The sequence below is a fragment of the Teleopsis dalmanni genome, chromosome 1 (genome assembly GCF_002237135.1).
Source record: "Teleopsis dalmanni isolate 2A chromosome 1, ASM223713v2, whole genome shotgun sequence".
Classification (NCBI taxonomy): domain Eukaryota; kingdom Metazoa; phylum Arthropoda; class Insecta; order Diptera; family Diopsidae; genus Teleopsis; species Teleopsis dalmanni.
Window position 1 is genome coordinate 171,097,639 of NC_051846.1, and position 19,724 is coordinate 171,117,362.

At 24.9% G+C, this 19,724-nt stretch overlaps 1 protein-coding gene across 1 annotated transcript in view; it reads left to right on the forward strand.

Annotated features, from left to right (window-relative positions):
* Positions 1–16,711: 16,711 nt before the first annotated feature.
* The window catches only part of LOC119670128, a 46,783-nt gene continuing 43,770 nt past the window's right edge, over positions 16,712–19,724 (forward strand). The window contains exon 1 of the mRNA XM_038080264.1: positions 16,712–18,825. Within this exon, the coding sequence (XP_037936192.1) occupies positions 17,593–18,825 (1,233 nt within the window). The 5' untranslated portion in view covers positions 16,712–17,592. The remainder of the gene's footprint in view (positions 18,826–19,724) is intronic.

The following is a 19,724-nucleotide window of genomic DNA, read 5'->3' on the forward strand; positions in this document are numbered from 1 at the left end:
TTAAATCTGACATACTAATCAAAATCTACTTATGAATCCTCTAAACTCCAAAATGTAACAACATAATTAGCTCGTATATATTTAACTAATACACACCCCAGTAGCCAAAAATTTTCGGCTATTTCGGGAAGATTTTCAGATAATTATAATAATATAAAGAAATACTTGTCTTAATAAATACATATATCTTTAATTATAGTCATTTCCTTCATGTCGCGGTATATTGGTTCTCAGACTATAAGCCCCGGAAGCATCCGTAGTTTTAAGCTTGTACCATAAGCTTTTAAAACCCCCGTAGTTTTAGGCTTTTAAGCCCGTAAAACTCCCATGGTTTCGCGACTGCTGACAGTGTACAGAAACTAATACTATGTACAGTAGTTTTAAGCTTGTAAGCTTTTAAAACCCCCGTAGTTTTAGGCTTTTAAGCCCGTAAAACTCCCATGGTTTCGCGACTGATGACAGTGTACATAAACTAATACTATTATATATATAGAAAATCCATATTTTCAATTTTATTGTCAATAAAAATTAATATACGATTAAGATAACTTAATTTTTAAAATAAATTACCATAATTACATCCAAAATGAATTTTAATTTATACATTCATTTAAGTTTATTACTGGTCAATATACGCCATATCTATGCCACTTAAATGTCAGATAACAGTATTGAACCTAAAAGTTACATTCTAAACCAGTAATAAATGTTAATGTTGCCACAGTGTGCGAAATTTGCATTTAATAATGTTGTTGTACATTCTGAAACCTTGATATTAAATATTTTAATTGGGTTAAGTATTCGAGGACATTTTTGGCAAAGATCAGAAAAAAACACTTTTAAAAATGAATCAACAAAATTTAGCGATTAAAGTTTACAACATTAAACGACTTTGCTATGAAATCATCGGATGCAGTTAAACGGCAACTTCAGCTGAAATAAAATTGCCAAAAAAAAAGATAAAAATGCTAACAACTTCAAGTGGGTAAAAAATTCTTATAAACCGCAATTCACTCAAGTAAAATCGAGTAAACTTGAAATTTTTTGACTTGAATCGAAAAATAAAATCTTTTGATTGCTGCATGACCACATCTCCAGCTGTCGTTAACGCGACTCTAAACTACGAATTAAGCAGAAACAATCAAAAGTTGATGGCTCCAGTAATGATGAATGAATACATCTGCACAGCTGAGAACTTCTGAGGGCCTCGGTGACTTCGTTTGACCTGCTGCTGGCCGTTGTGTGACGCCGTGTGATGTCGCAACGCTAAGAAGGCGACGACATTGAAACCGCTTCTGATCTTAACCTAAACTCAAACCAGTTTCGCATAAAAGATGAATTAACTAAGTTAACGAAGAAGTATGACTTTAAGACTTCTTATGACTTTAACAATTTTTAATATTTAAAAAGTATTTGTTGAATATTTAATTTTTAATTATTTTAAATAAATTGTAGACTTAAAGTAAACCATAAACGCCTTTAATCTAAATAGCATTGCATTTTTTGCAAAGTAAGCCGCACTTTTTGGAGTTTAAAACCGAAACTTGTTTGGATTTTAATTTGAACTCTGCAAACCATGCTTGAAGCCATGGTTTAGCTTCGGTATTAATTTTATGTTTCAAAAAGTTTTTCTAATAAATTTAATTTTTTTATTTATAAATTTTTTGACACTTTTGGCTACTACCAACAAATTGTTTGAAGTTATTTTTTGTATTTGCCAATTCTTATTTGATTTACGACTCCATTCTACTTTTTATATATAGGTATATGCATGTATACCGGTGTAATTATATATGAAAAATATCTATTTTAATATTTCATGAGGGGACAGTAAAAAAATTGTTCGCATGAATGTGTGAAAATTAAAATTTTAAAAAATTTTGAAATAAAAATTAATTATAAAAAGAGAAGAGAATTGAAATAAAAAAAAAAGATCTTAAATATTTTGAATAGTTCTTAGAAGAGCAATAAAGTAATAATTTTTTAAGTAAATTCAAAAATATAAAAATTTTATGTACGATTTTGAGATTAATGAACTTACTTTTTATGGAAAATGTATAATTAGTATAACAAAAAAAAAAAAATTCAATTGATTTAATAGCATTTAACTGAACAATGTCACTAGCAAATAGCAAAAGTTTTACTTCCAACCCGCACTACAACAACTGCTTTCGAGATTCTAGGCAAGGCGTCTATTCTAAGCTTTGATCTAATGCCTCGTTATTTTTCCATTGCATTTCTCAAACCTCAATATTTCCTTTGCATTTACCCAACTACAGGGAATACAGGAATTTAGCTTACTTAATGTTAACCCTATCGACTTTTCCTGGAATTATTTATTTTATTTATTTATTTATTATAATTAATTACAAAATATAAAATCTTATAACTAAGATAAGAAAAAAATCAGCGCTAGCTGCCAGGGCCTTCAGCTCGGATATTATAAATTAAATTTTATTTACTAGGTTACAGGCTTTAATATATTTATACATTAAAAGTATATTTTTAACAGTAATTGTTTTTAACAGGCTGGTAGGTAAGATATTAAGAAAGATATTACTACGAATAGAATTAAAAGAAGGGCAATCGTTAAGTATATGATCTATGGATGGTGTGCTATTACAGAATGGACAGTTTGATGGCTGATCGCCACTCAAAAGATGTTCATGAAAAAGCTTTGAATGTCCCATACGCAATAAAAATCTTAGATTGTTGACGAGTGCATGATTGTGGGTATATAGCTTTTAAACCACTGGTATTGATCGACTTGTAGCGATGGTTGTACACTGACCATTCCATAGCCCATTCGTCTTCCATATGTTTGTTTATAAATTTTAAAACGTCTTTTCTTTGGGATGTCTTGAATAAAAACAAGGGAGAGTAAATGGCGGTAGAGGCAGCTTGATCTGCTAGTTCGTTTCCTTTAATTTCTGCGTGTCCAGGAATCCACATGATTTTAATTTTGTTTGAAAAACGTATGCAGTTGTTTCTGATAGCACAAATAAGTTCGGTGTTATTATTGATATTTTTTTAAAGCTTCAATTGTAGATTTACTGTCGGTACATATCTGAATTGAATCTGGAATTGAATGAGCATGTGATTTGGGTTTTAAATGGACCGATAACTGAAATCGTTTTTCAATTTATTTTGATTGATTAAAGATGATTTTAATTCTTTTCACTTATCGCAAAGATATCAATTATTAACTATCGTGGATTTGAAATCTCTTACACACTGGAACAAAGCAGAATGAATTTATCAGGTTTCTATCAAAACATATCATTACCTTTATATGGGTCTATAAAAATCAAAATATTGAGGGACCTGAAAACACTGATGAATGCATATGAATGAAAAACATATGAAAGAACTTCTTTCAGTGATTCTGACGTCACTAAGTATAACCAAAGCAACCATTTAACACCATTATTTTCAAAAAGCAGGTACAAGAATCTTGTAGACAGGTAGAACTTTGTTGTTTGGTTCCAATCATAAACAGAGATTAGAGGAAAAAATTTGATGATTTGGGAAAGAATGTACAAAGCAAAAATATTTGTCTATGTCTATCGTGTAAATATCTATTTTTTCGTATCAAGTTTACTAAAAACACAAAATTTGTGTTTCTAGTGTTTCTAAACTTTCTAAACTTCTACTTTAAAATTTTAATTCGTTACTGTCAGCGCGCTCAGTGTGTCCAAAATAATCTAGAGATGTTGGAAAATCCAAAAAAAGTATGTATAGTATAGTCTTATTTACTCAATACTCTCATTGAGATACAACGTAGTCTTATGGTATTTTACTCACAGGTCAATGCAAATTAGCTAACCATGCTAGAAGATTAAATTTCCATCTATCTCCCAACTACTTTGTTCTTGCCCGGTTAATATGCGCTGCGGCCTTACCACTGTACGGGCTTTCTTTTTTGAGGATCTTGGTCAACTTCAAGACCTACACTTAAATAGCATTACAAGTTTTGAGAACGGTTGAAAATGGTTTTAAATCACTGAGTTTTTTCTTATACGGTAACATAATGGGCTCATAGACCTAAGTGGATCCCAGCTACCTATCTAGTGTCATTTAAAATAGATTTAGCACAACTTCACAAGCGTAGAACATATTTAACACAGATAGTGAGAAATATAATATATTATTTACAAACAATACTAAAAGCACTATTAAGTAATATTAAATATATTACTCACATGCTTTAGAAATAAATAATTTTGATATATATTCTATGTAGGTGTACTTCTATGTGTAAACAAATTTTTTAAATTTATTCAACAATTTCGATTTTTTTTTTGATTTTAAGAAATACTAATAATACTATATTGTCTTAAAATAAATTAAAAAATTAATCCAAGTGTTGGTTATAAAATTTTAACTACTTAACGTCAGTTTTGTAATATATTGAACCTCGTTTTCGATGCCAGCTAATGCCATAAAATATGTTAAAGACTATGAGTAGTAAAAGAGTAAAATTAATTTGTTTAAACAATACCAATAAAGATTGACTAAAGCAATTTTTTTTATTTATTATTTTTCGTGCAATTAATAACTCATTTATTTGTAATTACCGCTCCGCGTTCTATTCAAGCTCGCAGTCAGTCATACAAGTATCAGTGACTTAATCACACCCAACATTACTGGCCGCTTGGGTCTTAGTCGTAGTCGTAGCGCCGCAAGGTTTCTGAAAATGTGCTAAAAAATTCTTGACAAGTAAATAGCAAAAATAGGGTTTCTCGTACAGCAAATAGTCATCGGATACTGATTAGCAAATACCAAAATCAATATTGTAAGACGGCGGAGTAAATTTAGAAAACAAATAGCAAAACAAAAAGTCAACAAAACCACAACATTTTGCGAAGTACGAGTATCTTTGCATTTACAAAGCCCACTTGGCTGTATCTGACAACTGCAATATCGGAAATGAACGCTCGCTTGTCAAAAAATTGTGATTAGAAGCGTGAAAATTTAACAAATAAATAAGGAAATAAAATACTCCAAACAAAATACAAAAAAAAATGCAAATTAATTTAGTTAATGAAATCAATTTAGTTTGATTGAAAATTAACACTTCGATTTGAATTAGAAAAGTATCTATTTGAGTCAAACAAAATATTTTCAAATTGACTTCAATGTATCTGTTAAGTGATGTATCTGCTTTTGTCTTCAGTTGCTACTTTTATTTTATTATATTTTTATTATTTATTTTCCATTTTATTTGTTTTTGTTTGTTGATTTGATTTTTTTTTTTTTTTTGTTGTTGAAATTGTCATTTTGTGGCAATACAGTGGCTGGCTTTGTTTGTAATTCCAATTGATTTCTTCATATTGTTGAGTGTGCCTCGAGCATGGATCAGCATGGGTCTATGATTTTGGTACAATGACCAGCTTTAGTAGATACAAAAGCGACCTTGTTCCCCAAGCGAGGGCTTGTCTAAGCTTTGATTCTCCAATGCTGACGCTACTTAAATACAATCAAAAAACAAAAACTTGCGATGCAATTATCCACGTTAAATGTCGAAGCCAAACAATCAATCAACATGACTGTTGATTCATTGTAAACTGCATTGCGGCGACTTGTCTTGCATTTTTAATGGAAATCACTTTTATTTGCTTATTGGTATACTTCACGAGTACAGATAAGGAAATGCAATCAATTGGCTGAATTACTACGTCTTGTATAAAAGAACAATAATGTTGCGCATTAGTGTTAAAAATGTCTTCAATAATAAAATCATACAATATAACAGAATTAAGGAGTGCTAAAAAGAATTAACATCAAAGTCAAACTGAAGTAAAATAAATCTTAGTCTTTGAATTTTGATCTGATCTTTAAAACACGATGGGTTTTTAATTTTTTTTTATTTTAATTAAAAAAGTATTGTTGCGGAATCGTCCAACAGCCCAACAGGCGGCCAGAAGAATCCCATTGCAACAAATTCACTTTTAATTACCCGAAGCCCTTTAAAGCTTTGTGAACAAAGTCCAGAACTAATTCCATATGAAATAAGTCGCAAAGAATCTGTATAGTTAGATAATCGAAGTTTATATAGGTGATATTTCAGACCATAATGACCCGTAATGAAACCCGTTAGCAATCTTAAATTACCTTTTGAGAATTTAAGAATGTTATTGTAGGAGTACGGTTTGGTCATGGTTTTACTTTGTCTACGTCCTGTGAAATCTTTACAGTACCAGTACAATTAGTTAAAATTGCTTGTAATGAATATTTTGCGTCAAATATCGAAATCAATTTTAAGTAAAAATTTTGAATATATAAGAAAGACTAAGAGAGACAGAGACAATTTATTTTCCATTAAAACAATACATATATATTCTTGTGGTTCTAAAAATTACTTTTAACATATATTTCTCTACATCATATAATTTACGAATTTTGTTTCGGTGTTTTTAATTATATACTGGACTTTAAGAAAAATTTTTAATTTAATTAATTTATTTTTCATTTCAAGTTCTATAGTTCATCAAATGATGGCTTGTTCCATAAATTCACTGAGAGACAATCCAATTACTACGCTTCAATGCATAAGCATTCGTAACTCCAAGTTGTGCTGACTATCGAAGAATATGAATGACAGTAGTTACTGTCTATATTATAAAAAAAAACCACTATAAAGCCACTACTTCATTTTTTTTAAAACAATTTATCGAGGAAATGTGTAAAAGTATTTCTTATATATTTTTTACATATTACATTATATAATTCTTTAATATTCAGAGACTTTTATTTCTTTATTATTATTTATTTTTTATTAATTATTATTATTTATTACCTATCCTTGAGAACTTAAAATAACTATTAGAAATTTATATAGTATTCCTCATAAAATTATTAAATGAAAATAAATTAATTAATGATGCGAAGAACTCTGAAATGTATCGATCATAGAAGATCTTTCGTTGCGGAGTACAAAATTATTTGGAAGGGACTGCAATGGGTATATTAAAAACAAGGGATTTGTAGAAGCTCAAGAGGTATATAAATGGTTTATATAAAAGTTGTCATAGATTTACCGTGTCACTTAATCTAACTTTAGCAACAATATATCGAGTAGAGTAAATAATATAAAAGAAATCTTATTTGTATATAAATTTGAACTTCAGAGTTTTCAAAATGCTTAAAATAATAAAAATTATATAAATCAAAATAACTATAAAATAATTATTATTTATTAATAATTTATAAATGTTATTATTTAAAATAACTAATAATAAAATAATATAAGGTAATGAAATTTATAATAATAATTTAAATAATATTTTGATAATATGATTTTCTTTATTCAAAATATACAACTTCAACAATATTTAATTTTTTAAAAAAAATTTTTGAAATAATTATTATTTATTAAAAATTTATAATTATAAACAATATTAAATAATTATTAGAACTAAAAATAAAATTATATATAAAAGAGTAGAGAAATTATATTTTAAAAAATTGCTTTAAAATATATACCTTCAACAATATTTAATAAATACAAACAAAAATTCAAAGTATTAAAAAAAAATAATTAATTAAACAAAAATTTATTGTTGGAAAATTTAGTTTTTTTTAGTTTCTTATTAAAATTTTTTAAATTTTTTTAATTTATTTTAAGTTTTACTACTAATTTTTATATATCATATATTTTTTAAACGAAGTATCATAAATTGACATAGAAAAATTAATTAAAATTAATTAATTAATTAAAATTAGACTAAAAAATAATAATAAATTATTATTATAACAATGTGTGTAATAATTATTGTAATAATTATTACTTATTAATAATTTGCTATTATTTAAATTAAATTTTATTTTTTTTTATATTATTTTTTTACAAAAACACAAATTTTTATTATTCTAATAATAAATAATTTTAATTAAAAATTAATACTTTATTAAATAATTTTTCATTAATAAGTATATATATATTTCATTAATAAGTAATATATAATAATAATATAATAATAATAATAATAGTAATATATAATAATATATAATGGTTATTATATTTATTTTACCATTTATTATTTTTTTGGTAAATACATAATTAAATATTTGTTAAAATTTTATTTAAAATTATTAAATACCTACAATCGTATATTAATATTATTATATTAAATTAAATCGTTTTTCATTAATAAATATTTTTTTAATTACTTATTTTTTTTAATAAATAAAAAATTTTTAAATACTTTGTACAAAATATTTAAATATTGTTAAATTCATCTAAAATTAAATAATTTTTCATTTGCAATTAATTTTTTTTCACTGTTATTTAATTTTTTATCTTTTTAATAAATAAATATTTTTTAAAAATCTTATGTAAAATAATTAAATATTCTTAAATATAATATATATAATTATATATAATTTAATAATTAAAATTTTTTATTTAATAATAATAATATAATATAATAATTTATAATAATTTTTAATGATATTATTATTAATATTATTTATTTAATATTAATATTATTATATATTAATTTATAATAATATTAATTAATAACTATTTAATAATTATAATTTATTATTAAATAATAATATAATATAATAATTTATAATAATATTTAATAATTTCAATTTTGATTTTTTAATAACAATTATATAATATAATAATATATAGTAATATTTATAAAAAAATTATATTATATTTAAAATATATTTCTTTTCACTTTTTTATATACAATTTTACAATTTTAGCTCTTATTTTGATTTAGTAAATTTTAAAAATAAAAACGTTAAAATTTTGAATATTAATTGTACCACAAAAAAAAAATTCCTTTACATGTGAAATTTAATGTTGAACCTTGAAAATTCTGTGAACACTTGAAGATGTTGTTGTTCTTGTTACTGTTGTTGTTGTTGGCTTTGTATTTTCCTTTTACCCTTTGGTATACATAGAAACACAGAAAATGCAAAATATCGATGTAAAATGACCTTCAGAATGTAACTTCATTTTTTTGACAGCAACGTCAGTCAATATACCAACAACGTAACACAACACCAACAAAAGAACGATAAGAAGAAAAAGAACTTAAAGCAAAAAGCACAGGACGCACATTTTCAAAACAAAAAAAAAACCAAAAAATGCACGGTAATCGCTCTAAAAAGTTCTTACATAAGAATTAAAAGAAAATTAAAGTTTATTATATTTTTTTAATTATTTTTTATATACATTGTATAAACTATAGTACTTATGACATATATTATTTAATAAAAATTAAATTTATAAATTATTTTACCACTTACATTTATTATTTTTTATATAATTTTTTTTCACTGCTTTTAAAAATTAAACTATTAAGTATTTTCTTAACAAATTATTATAATTTTAGATTACACAGTTTTTAAATTATTCAATTCTACTATTTAATACATTTATTTTTATTTCATACTTTCATTAAAAACACAATTTATTTTTTTCTTTAATTTTTTAAACGCACGTGAAACTAAGCCGTTTTTTTTTGTCTATGTAAGGAGGAATTTCCTAACAAACTTCTGCACTTGTAAAAATCTTTTATGCAATTAACGTTAAAATTCTAAACTGGTGCGCCTTTAAACACTTTCAATTTTCATTCAAACACACCACGAATAAAAATAACAGAACACAACACAACACAACAAACACAACAGCCAACAAAACCGCACGACTGTGTCTGCCACGAGATTGCGACTGAACTGAACTTGATTCTGCAGCGTACGCGCCGCATTAAGCTACAACGTAAACTTGGACTTGGCCAAAACAAAACAAAAAAAAAACACAAAAAAAACTAAGCAAACAAAATAAAACATACACACACACAGAAACAAACACACAACGTAACATGTAGTCAGTGAGTCCCTCAAATACGAAATAAAAGCAAACGCACAAGAAAAAAATTGCTGCTACCAGAGCAGACAACAAATAAAAGCAAATGCAAACGTTAAAGCACTTATTTGTAAGTACGTATGTATGTATGTATGTATGTACAAAAACAAAATCAAACATTGTCGGAAACGGTTGTTTTTGCTTTTTGCTTGTTAACCACCTACGACAGAACCATTTGTTTATTTCCGTATGTGTGTGTGAGTGTATATGTGTGGGTGTGTATTCTTACTATATGGGTTAGTTTGAACTTTTAATAATTGGTTTAATGTTTTAATCATTTTTATTCTGACTTCAAACATTTTAAATATTTAATTTTATATTATTTATTATATTATTTATATTATATATATTATATTTTTTTTGATTTGCCCATTTTACCGTTGAAAAACTGTGCTTTTTCATTGCACTTTTCAGGGTCATTTCTGCTTTATTCTCACATGAAAATGTTGTTCCTTCTTTTGTGTTTTTCTTTTGTTTCACTTTCCCGTTTCATTGCATTGTTATGAATGACGTAGTTTTGCTTTTGGTTTTTTTTTTGGTTTATTTGATTTTGCGCTTCCATTTAACGTAGGAAATTTCAGCAATGCACTTGCCGTCGTCATTTCATGAATGAAATTTTTTTTTTGTTGTTTTTAATTTAAAGTTTCGTTTTAAGTAAAGAAAAAAATATTTAAATTGGAGAAGTAAATCATGAGAAACGAAGATTATTCCTGAATTTATTGTTTAAAATGAATAGAAAATATTTGAGGTTATGTTTTAAATCGTCAATAGGACCGTGTACGAGTTCGAGTAAATTGATGGTAAATTGAGGAAAATAGTAAATTATGTCGGTATGGCAGCGAATGTTGGTATTTACCAGAATTTCGAGTAAAATAAATTAAATAAAAATTAGGTAAATTAGGTGTTAGCATTGTGAAAATTTTAAAAGATGTTTAATAAATAAATTTGAAAACTTTTAACCAAAAATAATAAATAAATACAATAAATAACTAAATATATAATAATATATAGGAAATTTCAATTTACTTTACCTCAATTTACTCGAACTCGCACACGGTCTTAATAGATCTTTCGTCATCACCGAACAGTCTGATAAACTATCAGTGAAGTATCATCCTAAGAATCTTCATCTTCTGAACCCCAAAGCCGGGTATTAATAGAGAAAATGTATTATGGTTGCTTTTTACTACGGGTTTCCACAACTTCTGAGGAATGCGCAGTTTCTATGAGTGGGTTCCTATACACCAATGACCAGAAAGAACTGCAGTAAGCCTTGCAGGGTTCATGCAATTTCTTTTGATAAGTTCCGAGTTAATATATATATTAAATATTTACTTTGTGACTTCATAACAGGTGGTAACATCATTCATATGCTCTTGTCCTTCACATCACTGCAAGCTTTTTAAATATTCTTCAGTATGTAGAATATAGAATATTTCACAATGTCAAAATCAATTATATTTTGTATATTCTGCAATTTTTAACAGCTGTAAAAATTTAGCTTTTTGCAAATAATTGAAATAGTGCACTTTGGTGATTTCTTATAAAATGACAAAAATTGGATATCGTAGAGTAATAAAATTCCTCCATATGAAAGGACGATAATGCAAGGTTGCCGTAAAAGAATTTATTTCTTCCAATTTGATTCTATCATTGTTCATTCCTTTTAAATGAAGAAATTTTATTATTGAACGATATTCAATTTTTATTATTATATTTATTTATAGCTATAACTAAATGCAGCTGATTGGTACAGTTTGATTGATAATTAAATTTGTTGAATCTAGTAGTTATTTTTACTTAAAATCAGTTTTCTCTGTTCCCGTACCCAAAAACAAGTAATGTTCGAGAGTATGTGAAAGAGAGTTATTATTTCGTACTGTACAAAATTTATTTAAATTTTTATTGAAAAATAACTTTCAGTAAAATTCAAGTAAAGGGAAGTAAAAGTAGTTGATTTGCCCCTTAAAATAATTTACAGTTCATTTTATAATTAATTGTAGTATATATATATAAAGTAATGCAATGTTATTAAAATTCTAAAACTTAAACTTATTGTAGGCTTTAAATAAAAAGCGATTCAATAAAGACATATTGTAAAATTAAAAATATATATCATCATAATGCAAAATTTTTATATCGATATATTTTCTAATTTAATTAAATTGAAAAGTGAAGATTATTTGAATAAATATTTTTAATGAAATCACAAACTTAATAAATAATCTGTTAATTATTTATATGATAATGAAAATCCATACAAAAAAAAAGAATTTTTTATTAATGACATTGCGAAAAATAAGAAGAAAGCAGTGACATATATATATTATATATATACATATATATATATACGGCGACAATTTAAGCTTACATATAATTGAAAATTGATGTATTAAATTATCGGAACCAACTCTACTGTTATTCAAATTATGCTGCTACCCTTTACATTACTACAAGCCTTTTAAGAGTTCGAGTAAATTGATGGTAAATTGAGTAAAATAGTAAATTATTACGGTATGGCAGCGAATATTGGTATTTACCAGACTTTCGAGTAGGGTGAATTAGATAAAAATTAGTTATTACCATTGTGAAAATTTTATAAGATGTTTAATAAATAAATTTGAAAACTTTGAAAATTTGAAATTTCAATTTACTTTAGCTCAATTTACTCAAACTCGCACATGACCTATATATTTAGTGGGTGCCCTAATTTTTTAATATGTAGCATATATAAAATATTCGACACATATTGTAATATAAACTAGTTATTAATATCTAAATGTCCATTCCAGTAATCAAATGAAATGTAGACATTAAAATATACAAAGCTGAGCATTTAGACAAGAAATATTTTAACCAAAATTTAAAATAAATAAGGGGAGGAGGGGAGAATGTGCTATTCCTAGATAATAATTACTGACTAGAGGTAAACTCTATGCAATGGGTTGTTGTAACCACGATTGAAGTCTGTAGTTCTCTTTAAAAAAAAATTTCTTTTTACTTTTTCTTATGACATCAGCTTGGCATATGTAGGTGATTGGAGCTATTAATATTATAAGTTCAACCAAAAATTAAATAGGTGAAATTTTAAGTTATTGTCCACTAATATAATAAGAATTCCTTAGGGTTCAATTATTCAATTTTTTTTTTTTTTGCAATGAATGTATCAGATTAGTTTAGATAATTAATTAATAAGATTAAACGTATATAATATAAATGATAGATAATTGGTAATATATGAATTAGTGGTATAAATGGTCAAAAATTGTTTTTAACTTATTAGCTGATGATTGTTCAATTAAAAATATTATTGGTCTAAAAAGAAGATAAGTTTTGTTCGAAAGTTCATTTGAAATAAAGTATTACACTTACAAACTTATTTTAGAAATTTGTTTTTATTTATTTTAATTTATTTTACAGAAAAATCTAAATTTTTCACCAAATAAGTTATTTAAAATTTAAATCGTTTTATGCTACGTGCCGCTTGATGTCGCAGCAAACAGTAAAATGAAAAACATTATTTAACAGCTGATGTTGACAAGTGCAGAGAGCGCACAAGAAAGACATGCCACACAATAGCAATGATGAAAATGACAATAAAGTCGCAGCAGAAGTATAGACGCGTCTCATCACTTAAGTTTTAAAATTTCTTTACTTTCAAATTATAAATAAAACATAAAAATTATATAGATTATTAAGTGATTTCTTCAGTAATGTAATGTATACAATTTTTATAAAATGTAACGGCTTTAAAATTCTGACTAAATAAATTGTATGGCAACAGTACAACAGCAAATATAAATAAAACCTCAGTTGGGAGAAGTGTTAAAATAAAATTAAAGTGTAAATACATATTTGTCACATAGTTCACATTAAAAAACAACTAAAATAGTTTTTTAAAATAAGCTGGTAAAAATCTTTGTTTAAAAATTTGGTAATTAAAATAAAAATTAAATATTAATATTAAAATATTTTAAGAAAATTATTTGAGCAGCGAAGAGATAACAAAGAAAATAAGAGATTACCAGCTTCGTAAAAAATTGATTATAGCACAATTTGTGTAATAGAGTGTAATGTGCGCATATATGTGAAAAAGTTAAAAAAATTAATGATATAGGTAAAGTTTGTGAAATTTATATAATTTTTTTTTTATATTATTAAACTAAAAAAAATTAAAATAAAAAAAAATTAATACTAAGTTGAAATTTGATTGATACAATAAAATTTGTGTAAAATTGTATGTAAAAATATTTAAAATTTTATATAAAGAAAACTAAGTGTTTAAAATTATTGATTTCTTGAAACTATGTACATTATTAATATTTAATGCATACTGATAAAAGTTTACTGATAAAAGAGTTATACTTATTTAATAACATATCTTAAGCAAACCTATGTGTGGCATTTATAAGTAAATTGTATTATTTTGGTAGTCTTTTTACTAGTCTAAATTTGTAATATGCGCAAAATTGTTTTTTGAAGTGACTTTAATTTTCCTATAAAAATACTATAGAAAATAGTATTTATGTAGGAAATAGTATACTTATACAATACGTTAGAAATATTTATTTATAATTTTCAAGATTTTTTCTTATATCCCTAATACTAAAATCATTAATAATTTTTTATCATAATTATTTTGTGAGCTATAACTCTATTTATTTGTATATTTTTCTTTTTTCCGATATTTTATGGGAGACTTTTTCTTATCACTTTTTTATGCTCTATTTTGCTTTGTGTATTTTTAAAAATGAAAAGAATACTATAATTTTCATATTAAAGACGTTTTCTGTAATGTATAAAAACATTTCATTTTTCATTTTTTGTATTATTTATCATTATTGACATTATGAATATTGAAAAAGAGATCAGTGTTACATACAGTAGTCTACCATCTGATGTCTGATGCATCTTCTGTCTCACACATTAGATGGTTATAAGAGCCCATTGTAATATTACAATTGGCGCTTTTTCAAGGAAATCTAATTCAAAATGGCATCTCTACTCTTTTGATAAAACAGACAAGGTGCCAAAATTCTTTTTCCCTGATAATAAAGAAGTACTTGAGCAAGGCTACACTATAAACACCTTCTAGCTGATGCTAAGCAGTGCCAAAGTTTATGCTTGATATTTTCATTTTCCTATTCTGAGTCACAGTTAACAAGCAGATGCCTTGATGTTGAAAGATTTGTTGAAAAGTAAATATAAATATAAAATTAGTTTACAATAATTTAAATAATCTTTCTTTTTAAATATTTTTCCTAGAACAAAAGATCTTTCTATTTGTTAACTAAGACTGTATGGACTAGGTGATAACACAGAGTCACGGTCACAGTCACGTTAAATGTAAAATTATTATTTTCAATATAAAAATTAAAAAACTCACTAAAGTTCTAATCTTAATAAAATGAAAGAATAAATGTTTTTTTCCTAAAACAAACTCACTAAAGTTACATATAAAAATATAAAATAATTGAAGATAAATAAACAAATATGATCGGTAATGTATATACCAATACTATTTTTCTCTTAAAAACGTTTTTTATAATTTTTTTTTGTTATATATTTATATAATATATAATATTTTTAATATATTTATATAATAATTTTTGTTCTATTTAAATTATTTATTTATTTTGTTGATTAAATTAAATTATAATTAAATTAATATATGAAAAATTGAATTAACTAATTCAATCAAATAAATAAATTAATTTAAAAATAAATTAAATAAATATAATAAATAAATTAATTAACTATATTAATAGAAGAAATATATGAATAAAATAAATTTTTATTTATTATAATGTTAAATGAAAAATGTTTAATTTTGGTTTTATTTGAATCATTTATTAATTTTTGCAATTAATAAATGAATTAAATAAATGTATAGAAAAAATAAAATAAATAAAAAAATGAATTAACTAAATCAATAAAATGAATGAATTAATTTAAAAATGAATTAAATAAATATAATAAATAAATTAATTACTTTAATTAATAAATGAAATATATGAATAAAATAAATATAAGTATATTGAAAAATTAAATTAAATAAATAAATAATAAAATAAATGATAATTAAATAAATTAAAATAAATTAAATAAATAAATTAATTAGAATGTTCATATTAGTGTCGAATTCAATACTTATATTATTAATTATATATTTATAATATATATTTTATTATTATTATTTATATAATTTTATTATATAAAATATATATATAAATATATATATAAAATATATATAAATATATTTTATATTATATATTTATTATACTTAATAAAATATATATTATTAATTATTATATTATTAATAAGATATATTATTATTATTATATTTTTAATAAAATATATCACATTTGGAACTTCAATAATGTCTGGAACTTCAATAATGTGTTCCATTTCCAGCATTAATCTACGTCTATTTTTATATGTTTATTTACATGTATTTAAATATGTTATTTCTGTGTATGTTTATAATTATTATACACTGAAGATGGTCTAATTTTGTATAAAAATTAAAATATAACCAAATATTTAACACAATTTAAAAAGTGTAATTTTATTTTATTTAAAAAATATTTTTATAAATTTATGTATTAATGACATAAGCGCAATAACAAATAAAAAAACTAATTGAGTATTGGTCGTTATAAAAATTTATTATAAAAAAATAAACAGATAAATTAAACAAATAAAGTCAGTCAAATTAATGAATTAAATAAAATAAATAAATAAATTAAGTAAATTAATTGAATTAATTTGTTTATTATTCCAAAGTTAATTTTTTGTAATAATTGTGTAAGATTTGTGTAATGCAATAAGTATGCCAAATAAATTTGTGTAATGGTGGCAACCTATAATTTACTCTAATCAAATAAGAGAAGGCAATTTTTATGAGAATAACAAAATCCAACTGTCAAAAAATGAAGTTGTGAGAATAAAATTAGTGCAGAAATTAAACGAAGCACTGTTAGCGGAGCAGAGTAATGAGACCAATAATATTTCTGTTCATTATTTAAAGACACTACAGTGAAGTGAATGCGCGGCGGATGGATGAGAGGTCTTTGATAAAATTAAGAAAAATATCAATTCAACTAAAAAAAAATAATGTGAAAAAAATTATTAAATTTATTAATTGAAATAATACTGTGCAATATATTAATATTTTATTTGTATTCAAATAGATATTTAGTGAAATAAAGTGAACAAATTAAAAATGGTGAACTAAAGAAAAAAAAATTAGTTGAACCAATAACAAGAAGGCATGTGAGCTAATCATTTTAAAATTCATAAAAAAAAGTGTTAAGTTTTGTATGCAAAGCAATTGTTCGAAATATAGAGAAAAGAAAAGTTATTAAAATTAAAAATATATAAAAAACAACAATAAAAAAATGAAAAACATATATAAAACTGTATTGGCAATAAATTATGTTTTCTTTACAAGGTTTTATTACGAAGTGTTTGGATAATTGAAATATTCGCTTCCTCTGCAGCTGCTCTTTGAAAATTTACGTCGTTATACATACAAACAAACACATGCAGACGAGAGTTAATTGGCATAATCAAAATTAAAAAAAAAAGAAAATAACTTAACTATTAATAAATTTGGTGGTCGTAACCAAAAGAAATCACTTCACAAAAACAAGAAAAAAACTATATTTATTTTATATGAAATAAAATAATTAATTATAATAAAAATGACAGACTTTATGGATTCGACGCTGCTTAGCAGTATGTCGTCCACTTTTAACGCTGATTGCGCCACCACCACGGAAGAGGGTGGCGCCCTCTTAAATCTTGATTTGGCCGAGGATAAAACATTAAAATGGCGTAAATTAGCAAATAATCAATTTGCTAGCAAAAATAAAGAAAAAAAATTTATCAAATCTGAAACACAAATAGTGCAATTGCAAACAAATGCTGAGCATATACAAGAGCAAAAGCAGAATGAACAAAAACAACAACAACAACATCTGCCAAAGCACGAAAATACAGCTATCAATGATGATAATGCTACTAAAATAACTGCACAAACCACAACAACAACAACAACTACAGCAGCAACAGTAACAAAAATGATGTTAAACAATGAAAGTAATAGTAAAAATTTAATTGAAGAAAATTTGGAAATCGTGCAGGATACTACAAAACAAAACGACATTATAGTAACAGAAAAAGAACAAAAAATATCGGAAGGGGGGCTAAGAGTGCAAAAGAATGGTACTAATAAAGCCGATAGTGGCACGGTTATTGCTGCTACTTTTAATGAAACAGCATTATCCACCGTTCAAGGCCAGCAAGTACATAACAACAAAAACAGTGCTATGCACGACGACAACGACAACGACGACGACGACGTCTTTGTTATTCGTGCAGCTAGCGTCGGCGCAGAAAACAAAGCGAAAACAGAAACGAAAATAAACACAACATTAACAGTAGTAGCATCATCGCCACCACAAACGAAAAATGCTGATGCCCAAAATTTGGAATTATCAATTGCCGATGCTGATGCTGATGCTGTTGCTGTTACTGTTGCTGCTGGTACGATTGATACGATTGGTAATGTTGTATCTGCTGGTCTTATCATAAAATTGGAAAATGAAAATTGTGTTAAAAATGAAAATTGTGTTAAAAATGAAAAGACCGCAAAAAATACTGTCGCTCTTACTGCTGCAAGTGAATTTTCTGCAATACCAACAATAATAGCAACAACAACAACAACAACAACAAATACTCAAACCATTCGAACACAATCAACAGTTGCAGAAACAAAAATAGCAAAATTGCCTCCAGCATTAATTCCAACTATAACAGCTCCAACGTCAACATCTGCAACACCACTTGTTGTTGTTACAGCCGCTGCAGAGAACGCTGTTTCAGCTTCCTCGCCGATGACTGATGACGTTGGTTTTACGGCAACTGATAAAAATGTAAGCATTGGCAATACAAAATTAAAAATTAAAATTATCATAAATACTAACAAAATTTTTTAGTACATTTTTTTTTCTGCTTCTTCTTCTTCTATTGGAAATTTATTTATTTTAACTAAAGCTCTTCGTATAAAAATATTGTATTGTATATACAGGTTATATTTTTTCTCTATTAGTAATTAAAAAGTACTTTAGTATAGAAACAGATTATTTGTGTTCTCTTATTAATATCTATATTACATTAATAAGAAAACCTATACAAAATTTTGAGAAACTATTTAAGTTTACATATTCCAATTAACTCTTGCTAAAATGATATTACGTGCCAATCAGTTCGGGTTCGTTGTTGTAGTTGTTGTCGTATTTCTGTTGCCCTGTTGTTGTTTTTGCCTTTGTCGTATGTATACAGCGTTGTTTCTTCGTTTTTTCACTTTTTTTCACTTTTTTGCTTTATTGTTGTTGCTAGTCTTGCGTTTCTTTATCATTAATTGCTTCTTTCCATATTATTTGTTTAATGCAACATAAATTTTATTTTATATTATTTTTTCTTACAATTCTATAGAAAAATTTAGTTATTTTTAAATACAGAAATTAATATAAATAATATTCAAATATTATAATTTATTGTATGTGAAAATCGTAAATTTACTTATCTATCTTTTATTAGTTAACTTATTAGTTACTAGTATCCGAAAAAAAAACCTGAGTCATTGCTTAGCACATAGTTTGCAACATAAGATAAAATTTATTTTTATGTTTTCTATGAATGTTTTATTTCTTTATTTTTTTAAATTTATTTTATTTCTTTATTTATTTTATTTCTTTAGTTATTTTTTATTTTGTTTCTTTATTTATTTTATTTCTTCATTTATTTTATTTATTCATTTGATTTATTTCTT